This window comes from Astyanax mexicanus, chromosome 24, assembly GCF_023375975.1.
Source record: "Astyanax mexicanus isolate ESR-SI-001 chromosome 24, AstMex3_surface, whole genome shotgun sequence".
Taxonomy (NCBI): Eukaryota; Metazoa; Chordata; class Actinopteri; order Characiformes; family Acestrorhamphidae; genus Astyanax; species Astyanax mexicanus.
In genome coordinates this window covers 17,013,732-17,027,679 of record NC_064431.1, presented here as the reverse complement: position 1 = coordinate 17,027,679, position 13,948 = coordinate 17,013,732, and the positions used below count along the sequence as shown (strand labels likewise).

The 13,948-nt window shown below is 42.4% G+C and overlaps 1 protein-coding gene across 5 annotated transcripts in view; it reads left to right on the top strand.

Moving 5' to 3' along the window:
• Positions 1–13,948, top strand: part of lrp1aa (low density lipoprotein receptor-related protein 1Aa) — a 187,080-nt gene that overhangs the window by 143,431 nt on the left and 29,701 nt on the right. For all 5 annotated transcript variants that reach the window (XM_049471909.1, XM_049471912.1, XM_049471910.1 and 2 more), the window contains 13 exons: positions 2,324–2,528; positions 3,550–3,742; positions 6,549–6,674; positions 7,678–7,806; positions 7,942–8,061; positions 8,242–8,355; positions 9,607–9,756; positions 9,897–10,028; positions 10,125–10,241; positions 11,574–11,702; positions 11,943–12,065; positions 13,406–13,546; positions 13,705–13,892. In XM_049471909.1, the coding sequence (XP_049327866.1) occupies positions 2,324–2,528; positions 3,550–3,742; positions 6,549–6,674; positions 7,678–7,806; positions 7,942–8,061; positions 8,242–8,355; positions 9,607–9,756; positions 9,897–10,028; positions 10,125–10,241; positions 11,574–11,702; positions 11,943–12,065; positions 13,406–13,546; positions 13,705–13,892 (1,867 nt within the window). The remainder of the gene's footprint in view (positions 1–2,323; positions 2,529–3,549; positions 3,743–6,548; positions 6,675–7,677; positions 7,807–7,941; positions 8,062–8,241; positions 8,356–9,606; positions 9,757–9,896; positions 10,029–10,124; positions 10,242–11,573; positions 11,703–11,942; positions 12,066–13,405; positions 13,547–13,704; positions 13,893–13,948) is intronic.

The following is a 13,948-nucleotide window of genomic DNA, read 5'->3' as shown; positions in this document are numbered from 1 at the left end:
CCCTGAGATTCCCCATTTACTGCTTAAACCAGGAGTTTAGATCAAAACCACATTTAAAAATTTAAATATCACAAAAAGATCAACTGGACAAAACTAGGGCTTGGCTAGGGTTTAGCTTTAGCACTGGAGCTATAAAGCTAATGTTGCTAACAGGTAATAGAAACTTATACACCAACAGTTAGCACTAGAGCTATGAGACTAATGTGGCCAAAAAGTAATGGAAGTTTATAACCCAACAGTTAGCACGGGAGCTACAAAGCTAATGTAGCTAATAGAAAATAGATGCACTTACCCCATTGATTAGGTTTGGGGCTATGAAGCTAATGTAGCGAACAAGCAATAAACACTTATAACCAACCAATTAGCACTGGAGATACTAAGCTAATGTAGCTAACAAGCAATAGAAACTTATTACCCACCAATTAGCACTGGAGCGACACGAGAAATGTAACACATAATAGAAGCCCATACCCAACCAATAAATACTTTAGCTACAACACTAATGTAGCTAACATGTAATAGTAATTTATAACTCACTATTTGGAACTAGAGCTATGAGGCTAGTGTGTCTAACAAGTAATGGAGGCTTATACACTATCAGTTAGCACTAAAGCTACGAAGCTAGTGTGGCTAACAAGTAATAGAAGCTTATACGTCAGAAGTTAGCACGGGAGCTACGAGGTTATTATGGCTAGCAAGTAATGGAAGCTTATACCCCAACAAACAGTTACGACTACAAGTAATGTAGCTAACATATAATAGAGCTCATACCCAATCAATAATTACTTTAGCTAATGTAGCTAATATGTAATAGTAATTTATAATCCACCATTTAGCACTGGAGCTACGAGGCTAATGTGGCTAACAAATAATGGAGGCTTATACACTACCAGTTAGCACTGAAGCTACGAGGCTAGTATGGCTAACAGCATGTATGGCAACAGAGGCTTAGACGTTAGCAATTAGCAATGGAGCAATAAGGCTAATAAAGCTAAAAAAATAATGGCAGCCTTACCAAACAATTAAGACTGGAGCTACATTAATAATTTAGCTAACAAATAATACCCAAGTAATAGAAGCTTATACACCACCAATTAGCACTGGAGGGACTGATAATGAAAGCCTAGACCCAACTAATAATTACTTTAGCTACAAAGCTAATGTAGCTAACATGTAATAGTAATTTAGAACCCACCAGTTAGTACTGGAGCTATGAGGCTAGTGTGGCTAACCATAATGGAGGCTTATATGTTAACAATTAGCAATGGAGCAATAAAGTTAATATAACCTTGGAGAAAGGAAGGTTTAGCCTATACCCCACAGATTAGCATTGTGCTAACTACATATCCTCATACACTGGACTATTAGTTTAACAGAAAGTCACTCGGTACTCTCTCCTGTGTTTAGTCTGATGTTCTGGACTGTTAGTTTAACAGGAAGTCACTCAGTTCTCTCTCCTGTGTTTTATACACTCGGTTCTCTAGCCTGTGTTTAGTCTGATGTTCTGGACTGTTAGTTTAACAGGAAGTCACTCAGTTCTCTCTCCTGTGTTTTATACACTCGGTTCTCTAGCCTGTGTTTAGTCTGATGTTCTGGACTGTTAGTTTAACAGGAAGTCACTCGGTTCTCTCTCCTGTGTTTTATACACTCGGTTCTCTAGCCTGTGTTTAGTCTGATGTTCTGGACTGTTAGTTTAACAGGAAGTCACTCAGTTCTCTCTCCTGTGTTTTATACACTCGGTTCTCTAGCCTGTGTTTAGTCTGATGTTCTGGACTGTTAGTTTAACAGGAAGTCACTCAGTTCTCTCTCCTGTGTTTTATACACTCGGTTCTCTAGCCTGTGTTTAGTCTGATGTTCTGGACTGTTAGTTTAACAGGAAGTCACTCGGTTCTCTCTCCTGTGTTTTATACACTCGGTTCTCTCTCCTGTGTTTAGTCTGATGTTCTGGACTGTTAGTTTAACAGGAAGTCACTCAGTTCTCTCTCCTGTGTTTTATACACTCGGTTCTCTAGCCTGTGTTTAGTCTGATGTTCTGGACTGTTAGTTTAACAGGAAGTCACTCGGTTCTCTCTCCTGTGTTTAGTCTGATATACTGGACTGTTAGTTTAACAGGAAGTCACTCGGTTCTCTCTCCTGTGTTTAGTCTGATGTTCTGGACTGTTAGTTTAACAGGAAGTCACTCGGTTCTCTCTCCTGTGTTTACTCTGATGTTCTGAACTGTTATTTTAACTGGAAGTCACTCAGTTCTCTCTCCTGTGTTTAGTCTGATGTTCTGGACTGCTAGTTTAACAGGAAGTCACTCGGTTCTCTCTCCTGTGTTTAGTCTGATGTTCTGGACTAACTGGAACGAGCAGTCTCCGAGCATCATGCGGGCGCAGCTCTCCGGTTCTAATGTTCTGGTGATCATTGGGACGGACATCCGCACGCCCAACGGCCTGGCCATCGACCACCGGTCTGAGAAGCTGTACTTCACCGACGCCACACTGGACAAGATCGAGCGCTGCGAGTATGACGGCAGCCATCGCATCGTAAGTAAATTAGCTCCTTTCCGATTGGCTGTCCGGATTTAGGCCATATTTAGACATCAGTCCAGCCTGAAACACTCCTTATAATGTGAGAGGGAGGGGCTAAATTGCAGTCAGCTGAATAGAATGTATTGATAAATGCATTGATTTCTGTGACATCACAACATTAGTTAATTCACAACTTTTAAAGAGTACATATTAAATGCTAACAATAAATACTTTCCACTTTTAAGTGTATGCCGGGTAATATGTTTCTTCAAGGGGCATCTTTGTGTTCCTGTGGTATATGTAGGAAGTAAAAAAACATGTAGGCTGTTTAGCTTTTAATATATTTTTATATTTTTGTGTTTATTTTTGTGTTAATTGTAAATGGCATAACTATTTAGTCATGTAAGAATTGTACATTATAATTTGATACCTAGCCATGTTGGAAATAGGCTGGGCGATATGGATCAAAAATATCTCGATATATCTCCTGTGTGTGTAAAAACACCCCCAAATGCACACACATCTAATTGGCTGACGAGCATCTTTGGTGATGTTTACACGCACAGGATTGGTTTTGAAAGTTTCCTGCACCGCAAAGCACCCACTGTGAAGGCTATTAAACTTATTGACCTCAATGCAGAGTTCTCTGTCTGTTGGAAAATTAACACTGCTCATCACCCTGAACACACCATCCACACTGTAAAACATGGTGGTGGCAGCATCATGCTGTGGGGATGCTTTCTTCAGCAGGGACTGGGAAGCTGGTCAGAGGTGATGGGAAGATGGATGGAGTTAGATACAGGGAAATCCTATAAGGAAACCTATTGGAGGCTGCAAAACACTTGAGATTGGGAAAGAGAAATAGGATATTTTGTACGAAAATATTGAAAGTGATAATTCTTAAAAACTCGAATTATCGCCCAGCCCAAGTTGGAATTACAGTATGCTTGTGTCACAACTCATGCTGCGTCAAAAAATTGTAGTTTTCTGTAGTTCTGGTACTGGTTGATAAGAGTGTGAGCTGTAATCTCTGCAGGTGATTCTGAAGAACGAGCCGGTTCACCCGTTCGGTCTGGCTGTTTATGGGGATCAAATCTTCTGGACGGACTGGGTCCGCAGGGCCGTGCTCCGAGCTGGCAAGTTCTCCGGCTCCGACATGAAGGTTCTGCGTCCCGACATCCCCCAGCAGCCAATGGGAATTATTGCTGTGGCCAACGACACCAACAGCTGTAAGTGTGACCAAACTCTGGATCTGATTCTGGAGCAGTAGTGGGAGAAGTTTTTTTTATAGGTCAGCTGTCTGTGTTTTGGGACACCAAACTTTTTTACAATATACACTTTATTTAATTTTAGATTAACATTTTTTATTATCTCACTAAAAAGTAACCAGAACTATTTTCATTTATCACATGATTAAATATCAATAAAGGTATTAGTATTAGAATGATTTGCTGTGATTATGAGCAATTCAGTGAGATTAAGTGCAATTCGGAGTAATTAAAAGCAATGGATTTTGAGTGAAACAAAGTGATTCTGAGGGATTTAGAGTGATTCAGTGTGATGTAGAGAGAATTGTTCTGAATCAGTGGGATTTTAAATGATACAAAGTGATTCAGAGGGATTTAGAGTGATCCAGAGTGATTCAGTGTGATTAAAAATGATTATGAATTATTATACAGAGAGATTATGTGTGATTTAGTGTGATTTAGAGTGATTCAGTGTGATGTAGAGAGATTTGTTGTGAATCAGTGGGATTTTAAATGATACAAAGTGATTCAGAGGGATTTAGAGTGATTCAGTGTGATTAAAAATGATTACGAATTATACAGAGTGATTCAGTGTGATTCAATGTGATTTAGAGAGATTCGGTGTGAATCAGTGATATTATGAGTGATACAAAGTGCTTCCGAGTGATTTAGTGTGATTAAGAATAATTAAGAAATATACAGAGTTATTTAGGCCCGACATCCCCCAGCAGCCAATGGGAATCATTGCTGTGGCCAACGACACCAACAGCTGTAAGTGTGACAGAGCTCTGGATCTGGTTCTAGAGCAGTAGTGGCAGAATTTTTTTTTGTGTTTTTGGACACCAAACTTTTTTACAATATTCACTGTGTTTAATTTTAGATTAACATTTTTTATTGTCACACTTAAAAGTAACCAGGATTATTTTCATTTTTCACATGATTAAATATCAAAAAAGATATTAGTATTAGAATGATTTGCTGTGATTACGAGCGATTCAGTGTGATTCAGAGTAATTACAAGCGATTTAATACAAAGTCAATACAGAGTCATACAAAGTGATTCCGAGGGGTGATTCAGTGTGATGTAGAGAGATTCGTTGTGAATCAGTGTTTTTTTTAGAGAAACAAAGTGATTCAGAAAGATTTTGAGTGATTCAGTGTGATTAAAAATAATTACGAATTATACAGAGTGATTCACTGTGATTCAATGTAATTTAGAGAGATTCGGTGTGAATCGGTGGGATTATGAGTGATACAAAGTGCTTCCGAGTGATTCAGTGTAATTAAGAATGATTAAGAAATATACAGAGGGATTTAGTGTAAATCAGTGGAATTTTGAGTGACACAAAGAATCCGAGTGATTCATTGTGATTCAGAGTTGGGTTTGGTGGGTTCGGTGGGCTTAGTATGGAATTTGCTGGGTTGTAGATAATCTAAACCAGTCAGAAGTGATCACAGTGGTGGATACATCAGAACTTGTATCGTAATTAACCTTTGTGACTTTTATTTCTTCCTTAATTAACATCAAGGTAAGCAACGCATCATTATATAATATCCAGAGGTGTCCCCAAACTTTTGATAGGCAGCGCTGGTTTGTAGGTTTAGTCGACAGCTCATATTTCATACCGTGTGCGCATTTCATCTTCTTGTGTGTGTGTGTGTATGTGTGTGTGTGCGTGTGTGTGTTCACCTCTCGTCAAAGTGTCTGCACTGGGTAATTAAGTGACAAAAGTAATCTCTGTAACTGACGGGACGGAGCAGGACTCTATATAGCCCAGAGAACCTCACTATCCCAGCCTTCAATCAATAACCTTCACAGCACTGCCCACACCATCTACATCATCCGCCACTCAGTCAGCCAGACTCCGCCTTCTCTGGCTCACTTCCACGTGCTTCACAGACCTCTAGATGTTGCAGCTTGTCCAGAAATGCATGTGTACAACTAGCTGTCCATTAGTGCAAACTCAGAGCCTGCTTTTTATTTATTGCAATAGAGTAAATTTGAAAAATATAAAGTCCTGCTTTTCTTTACATCTCCATTGCTCGCTGTGATGATTCCTTTAAAGCTAATTTATGTAAATAGCTTTAATAGCTGTATTCTGATTGGCTGCAGCGCCTCGGGAAATACAGACTATGCATGATAGTGAGATCTGGTGGAGCTCAGGTTGGTGTAAAGTACAGAGAAGTGAGGGATTATGGTTATTTTTAGACTGACTGAGAGTGTATTAGCAGGTGTGTGGAAAAAAACACTTTTTTAAATATTTATATTATTTACTGTATTTTAGTCTAAAGGTTAAGTGAGGTTAGCACTGACTGTACAGATTTTTTTCTCTTTTTGAGCGTGCTTTTATCTCAAATTTTTGTCCGAGTGAAGGACCATTTTTGTTGTGTCTCAGAAGACCCACCCCCCCCACGCCCCGCCCTCGTCCGCTATCACACACTCGCTCTTCTGGAACTGTGGAAAATCCCATTTGGGAAGTGTCAGACTGGATTACTGCCTGCCTGATGGAGCACTGTATTACTGCTGCAGCTGTGTGTGTGTGTGTAAATCTGCAGGTTACAGTGTGTTTAGTGTCATCTCTTTTTCATATGGTGTATAATGGTGTAACCACATTTTATAGGTAGAAACATACTTGCTGTTATATATACTTTTCGTACCGCTATGTTAACTTTACATTTACAGCACAGCCAGTTGTCTAAACAAACGTATGGCAAAACAGCAGGTATATATCTAGCCTTGAATATGCATAATATATACATCTCCGTGTGTGTGTGTGTGTGTGTGTAGGTGAGTACTCTATGTGCCGGGTGAACAATGGCGGGTGCCAGGATCTGTGCCTGCTGTCGTCAGAGGGCAAGGTGAACTGCAGCTGCCGTGGAGACCGAAAACTTCTGCAGGACAACACCTGCGTCTGTAAGAGAGCACCACCCTCACGCTTTATCTCCTCATCTCCACCTCCACCCAACACCACACATCTGCACCCCTACCCCTCAACACCTTCACCTTCACCTTTACATCATCACACTTATTTCGACACCACCAACTTTTCACCTTCACCTCCACCCTCGTGTCCACCTTCACACCCTAACCTCCACCTTTACTCCATCACACTTACACACCATCACATTCACTTCCATCCTTACACCTCACTGCGACACCGCAACCATTTAATGTTCATCTTCACACCTCCACCTTCATGTTCACCTTCACACTCTTACCTCCACCTTTTTTCCTTCATCTTCCCACCTCCACCCTCATGTGCACCATCACACAATCACCTCCGCCTTCTTCTTCTTCTTTTACTTCTTCACACCTACACACCACCACCTCCCTACTTTTACACCCCTACCTCCCTACCATCACACCTCCACCTCTCAACACCCTCACCCCCACATTTACACCTTCACACTTCACCTCGACACCACCACCATTTCACCTTCACACTCATGTCCACCTTAACGCCCTTACCTCCACCTTTACTCCTTCAAACCTACACACCTGCCACCTCCCTACTTTCACACCCCCTCTTCTTACCTTCTTACTTTCACACACCTCCACCCCTCAACACCCTCACCTCCACCATTACACCTTCACACCTTACCTCGACATCACTACCTTGTCACCTTCATCTCTAGATAGATAGATAGATACTATCTATCTATCTATCTATCTAGAGATGAAGGTGACAAGGTGGTATCTAAATTCAAGAAACCTCCACCCTCATGTCCACTTTCACACCCTTACCTCCACCTTTACTCCTTCCATCCTACACACCTCAACATCTTCACACCTCACCTCGACCCCACCATCTTGCCACCTTCATCTCCACACCTCCATCCTCATGTCCTCATGTTCATACCCTTACCTCCACCTTGACCCCTGATTCTGATGGTTCTGTTGGTTCTGTGTTCCTCAGCACTGAACTCCTCCTGCAGTAGTATCAATGACTTTGAGTGCGGGAACGGAGACTGCATTAACTACACCCTCACCTGCGATGGCACCGCCCACTGCAAGGACAAGTCTGACGAGAAACAGTCCTACTGCAGTAAGTGTGTGTGTGTGTGTGTGTGTGTGGTTATGCATAGTTTGCTCCAGTGTAATGAATCACATTACTGTCGATAGATAAGTGATGAATGAGTGTGTGATAACACTGTGTGTGTGTGTGTGTGTGTGTGTGTAGGTAACCGGGACTGTAAGCGAGGTTATAAGCGGTGTGTGAACGGACGCTGTGTCCGACTGGTCTCCTGGTGCAACGGACGTAACGACTGTGGGGATAACTCAGACGAGCTCTTCTGTAATGGTGAGAACAATCAGATCAAACAATAATCAATATAAGATCAGAGAATACTGACTAAGATCACTAAATACTGTTTGTCAATTGTAGTATATTAAATGCTTGTTGATGTTTTATGATGTAACATGCTTAATAATGTACGCAAATGTGTGTGTGTGTGTGTGTGTGTGTGTGTGTGTTCTACAGCTACATTGTGTCCGGCGGATCAGTTCCAGTGTCGGGACGGTCGGTGTATTTCTAACTCCAGCCGCTGTAATCAGGTGGTGGACTGTGAAGACGCCACTGACGAGATGAACTGCAGTAAGAGACTATGCTCTAAACCCAGCTCTATACCAGCACTAAACCCAGGCCTAAACACAGATCTAAAACCTGCTCTAACCCAGCTTTATAGATACTCTAAATCCAGCTCTAGCCAAGCTTTATACCAGCTCTAAACCCAAACATATACTCAGCTTTTATCTACAGTAGCTCTAAACCGAACCCTAAACCCAGATTTAAACCCAGCTCTAAATCTAGCTAAGCCAGCTGTAAACCCAACTATATACTCAGTTGTATGCCAGTTCTAACCCTGCTCTAAACCCAACAATAATCTCAGTTCTAAACCCAGTTGTGAATCAACTCCAAACCTAACTCTACATGCAGCTCTAACCCTAACTCTAAATCAGCTTTGAACCAGCTATAAACCCAGCTGTATACCAGCTCTAAACCCAACCCTAAACCCAGTTCTAAATGGGGCTCTAACCCTAACTCTGAATCAGCTCTAAACCAGCTATAGACCCAACCCTAAACCCAGCTCAACATGCAGCTCTAACCCTAACTCGGAATCAGCTCTAAACAAGCTATAAACCCAGCTCTATACCACCTCTAAACCCAACTCAAACCTCAGCTCTATATGCAGCTCTAACTCTAACTCTGAATCAGCTCTAAACCAACTATAAACCCAACCCTAAACCCAGCTCAACATGCAGCTCTAACTCTAACTCTAAATCAGCTCTAAACAAGCTATAAACCCAGCTCTACACCAACTCTAAACCCAACTCTAACCTCAGCTCTACACGCAGCTCTAACCCTTAACTCTGCATCAGGTCTAAACCAGCTATAAACCCAGCTCTACACCAACTCTTAACCCAAGTCTGACCTCTGCTCTACATGCAGCTCTAACTCTTACCTCTGAATCAGCTCTAAACCAGCTATAAACCCAATCCTAAACCCAGCTCAACATGCAGCTCTAACCCTAACTCTAAATCAGCTCTAAACTTGCTGTAAACCCAGCTCTAAACCCAACTCTAAACCCAGTTCTAGACCCAGCTCTGCATCTTTTCTAATACAGCTCAGCTCTAAACCCAGCTCCAAAACAGCCCTAGGCCCAGCACTAAACTCAGTTCTAAATCAGCACTAAAACCAGGTCTAATTTTTTTTTTCATCAGTTTATTTTACAGATCTTTGGGAATAATAAGAAAAGGGCAAAAGGGCAGCTGGCAGTGACAATAATATTGATGACAATGATGATGATGATGATGATAAAGGGTTTGGGCTGCTCTTCCTCTTTAGGTGCGACAAACTGCTCCAGCTACTTCCGGTTGGGGGTAAAGGGCGTGACCTATCAGAGGTGTGAGTTCACCACGCTCTGCTACGCCCCCTCCTGGGTGTGCGACGGCGCCAACGACTGCGGGGATTACTCTGACGAGATGAACTGCCCAGGTAACCCTGCCCACACAGTCATACCTGTGCTCAGGTGTGGTGGATAACATCAGCAGATACGACATACATATAAAATACAGTCTTGTGCAAAAGTTTGGAAACCCTTTTTATCTATATTATTATCTCTCTCTTTCTCTCAGGTCCCACAGATCCCAGTAAGAGGAAGTGTCCCCCCAGTTTCTTCGCCTGTCCGAGTGGACGCTGCATCCCCATGACCTGGACTTGCGATAAGGAGAACGACTGTGAGAACGGAGCTGACGAAGTGAACTGCGGTCAGAAGAACTTTGTGATATTACTTTATTACGATATTCACACAGAGTGACAGTCGGAAGCTCATCCTCTTCCCGGCCGTGTTTCTGTCTCTACAGATAAGATCTGCACCGCAAATCAGTTTGAGTGTGGGAACCACCGCTGCATCTCTAACAGCTGGGTGTGTGACGGGGCTGACGACTGCGGGGACGGTACTGATGAGGACAGCAGATGCAGTGAGTTCAGAAATGTCAAATAATTATAAAATAAAGAACTTTATTAACTTTATTAAGGGGTCAATAAAGCAGACATTGTCTCTCTCTCACTCACTCTGTCTCTCTTACTCGCTCTGTCTCTCTTGCTAGCTCTGTCTGTCTCTGTCTCGCTCGCTGTCACTCTGACTCGCTCTGTCTCTATTACACACACTTCACTCTCTCGCTCTGTCTTACACTCTCTCTCTCTGTCTCTAACTCTTTTGCCCACTCTGTCTCTCACACTCTCACTTGATCTGTTTCTCACTCTCTTGCTTGCTCTGTCTCGCTCTGTCTCTCTCTCTCTCGATCTGTCTCAATTGCTCTCTCTGACTCTCGGTTTCTGTCTCTTGCTCGCTCTGACTCTCTGTTTTACTGGCTCTGTCCCATGCTTGCTCTGTCTCTCACTCTCACACGCTCTGTCTCTCTCCCATGCTCTGTCTGTCTCTCTCGCTTGCTCTGTCTCTCAGACGCGCTCTGTATCTCTCTCACTTGCTCACTCGCTCTGCCTCCTGCTCCCTCTGTCTCACTTGCTTGCTCTGTCTCTTTCAATCGCTCTGTCATTGTCCCATGCTCTATCTGTCACTCTCCTACACGCCATCTGTCTCTCTTGCTCGCTCTGTATTTCTCGTTCGCTCTGTCTTTCTCGTCCTGTCTCTCTTGCTCGCTCTGTCTCTACCATTCGGCCACTCTCTCTTTTTCTCTGTCTCTCTTGCTCTGTCTTTCTTGCTCGCTCTGTCTCTCTCTCACTCGTTCTGTCTCTCTTACTCGCTCTTTCTTTTTCTCACTTACTCTGTCTCCCTCTCACTCGCTCTGTCTGTCTCTCATTCGCTGTCTCTCTTGCTCGCTTTGTCTTTCTCTCTCATTTGCTCTGTCTCTTACTCGCTCTGTCTCTCTCTCTCACTCCCTTGCTCAATCTCTCTTGCTCACTCTGTCTTTCTCACTCAATCTGTCTCTCGCTTGCTCTCTCTGACTCTCAATCTCTTGGTTTCTGTCTCTCTTGCTCGCTCTGTCTCTCTCTCACTTGCTCGGTCTCTCTCTCGCTCTGTCTCTCTCATTTGCTCTGTCTCTCTCTCGCTTTCTCTCTCTCTCACTCGCTCTCTCTCTCGCTCTGTCTCTCTCATTTGCTCTGTCTCTCTCTCGCTCTCTCTCACTCGCTCTGTCTCTCACTCGCTCTCTCTCTTTCTTGCATGCTTGCTCTCTCTATCTTACTCACCCACTCATAAAATTGAACTGGGTTGGCAAGTCTGATAAAGCTGTGGGGGTTGTGTTTGAACTGATCTGATATAATCTGATCTTTCCTGTCTGATTTCTCAGAGAATAAGACGTGCAGCCCAGATGCCTTCCAGTGTCCCGACTCCCACAAGTGTGTCCCGCAGCGCTGGGTTTGTGACGGGGACCGGGACTGCCCAGACGGAGCTGACGAGAGCGTGAAGGCCCGCTGCAGTGAGTCCTGCCCACAACTTGTGCACATTGTGCTTTTATAAGTTTTATTTTGATGGTTTGGTATTGGACAGTGTGCTGTAGGGTTCAGTAGGGGCCACTGTTGAGCTCTGCAAGGTTTGTCTTCATTACTGCAGACTGCAGACTGACAGTAGCAGTAAATAGAGATATCTGATTATTGATTCTAATCACTGGAGGTTATTTATTGTATTTATTGTGTTTATTTATGTTCTTCCTCTTCAGCATTTAAGAACACGTGTGAGGCAGGAGAGTTCATGTGTCAGAATAAACAGTGTATACCCAAACACTTTGTCTGTGACCACGATAACGACTGTGGTGATGGATCAGACGAGTCTGTGGAGTGTGGTGAGTCTCTCATGTCTAACATTTCTCACTTAATGATTTCTGACAACATAAATGTTACACTCAAGTTTTGATCTAAAACAAAACAGCTTGCTGTGAAAGGTGCTGTTAGTGTCCATGGTCTGGACCTAGGGGCCAAAATTTGGTCCAATCAGAATAGGCGGTCTTGGCCCGCATAGATTTGTTTGCAGTGTTGAAACTAGTGATTCCATACATACAACAAGCATGAAATAAAAGCATAAAACATAAAATATCAAGGTTAGCAAACATGCAGGTATATTTAGGAGGCCAAGACTTAACCAAGAAAAAAAACGTCTGCTTTTGAATGATCAACTAACAACTGAACAGGCTGGTATTCAGGCTATTCTAGTACTAGTTAAAGCCACTAGGGGGCGTTAGAACAATGTGAAATGTCTCAGGTCTCATTTAAAGCTATACCACCACATAAGGTACTAACAAATTATGTGCAATGTGAATTACAAATGTAAAAATATAAAGCAAATGTTTATTATTGTTTATTAATGTTTATTATTATATATTTATATACTAAACATGGAACAGAATGCTGCAAAAATGAATTCAACAAAACATCACTCAACAAAAATGTGAAAATTAGAAAGTAAACGCAGCAACCTCATGCCTTCACACATCTGCACCAATTCTATGAGGCTTTAACAGAAAAAAAACCTTCTCAAAATCAGGTGCCTGCTCCTATTGTTCACTGAAACACTATTTTGAACAGTCCACACTTTCAGACCACTTACAGAAAGTTAAGGCAGGTTATTGTTTGCAATTAAACAATAGAAGAAAAAAAAGATGCAAGTTCATCCACAGTGTAGTGTATTGTAATGTAAACTGCCTGGCCAAAAAAAGTCTCCACCTGGATTTAACTAAGTAAATGATGTGGGGTTGATGCTGCAGTTGGTCAGGTCTAGATTCAGCAACAGTATGTGCTGAAAGAATGAGGTCAGCTGACAACCTGAATATACTGAATATAGACCAGGTTATTCCATCAATAGATTTTTTCTTCCCTGATCACACAAACATATTCCAAGAAGAGAATGCCAGGATTCATGGGAAACCGAAATGAAAACAAGCTGAAATGAAATAGGAGTAACAAAGCTGGAAAAGTAAGTTCAGATAATTGGGCAATAATATTAGGATTAGTAAAAAGTTGTCTGAAAAATAATTACTCCAGTAAAGTATAGATAACCAACATTTCTACTTAAGTAATGTAACAAAGTGTTTGTACTTTATTTCCTGACACCTCTGTTTACAACTGACTCTGTTTCTAACGTTCTAACACTTTCTGTCTGTCCTCATCTGTCTGTGTGTATAAACAGAATACCCGACCTGCAAGCCCAACGAGTTCCGCTGTGCTAACGGCCGCTGCCTGATCCAGAGCTCCTGGCAGTGTGACGGCGAGTTCGACTGCCACGACCAATCAGATGAAGCCCCCAAGAACCCCAACTGCAGCGGACCAGGTACTGGCTCAGTAGTACTCTTTTTCTTACTGGATAAACAGAATTTAGACCAGTAACTCAGTCTATATCGCACATTTTAAGAGTTGAATGGTATCTTCTGTTTTTCTGACTGTCTGTCTCTCTTTCTGTCTGTCTCTCTTTCTGTCTGTCTGGAGCAGAGAAGAAGTGTAACGAGACGGAGTATACGTGTCGTAACGGAAAGTGTGTTAACGAGACGCTGCTGTGTGATTATTCGGATGATTGCGGGGACGGCAGTGACGAGCTAAACTGCTTCGTTAACGAGTGTCTGAACAGTAAACTCAGCGGCTGCTCTCAGCTCTGCGAGGACCAGAAGATCGGATTCAAGGTAAGCAGATCTGATACCTGCACCCTGGTATGGTGTTTTCAAGGTGTTTGCTATGA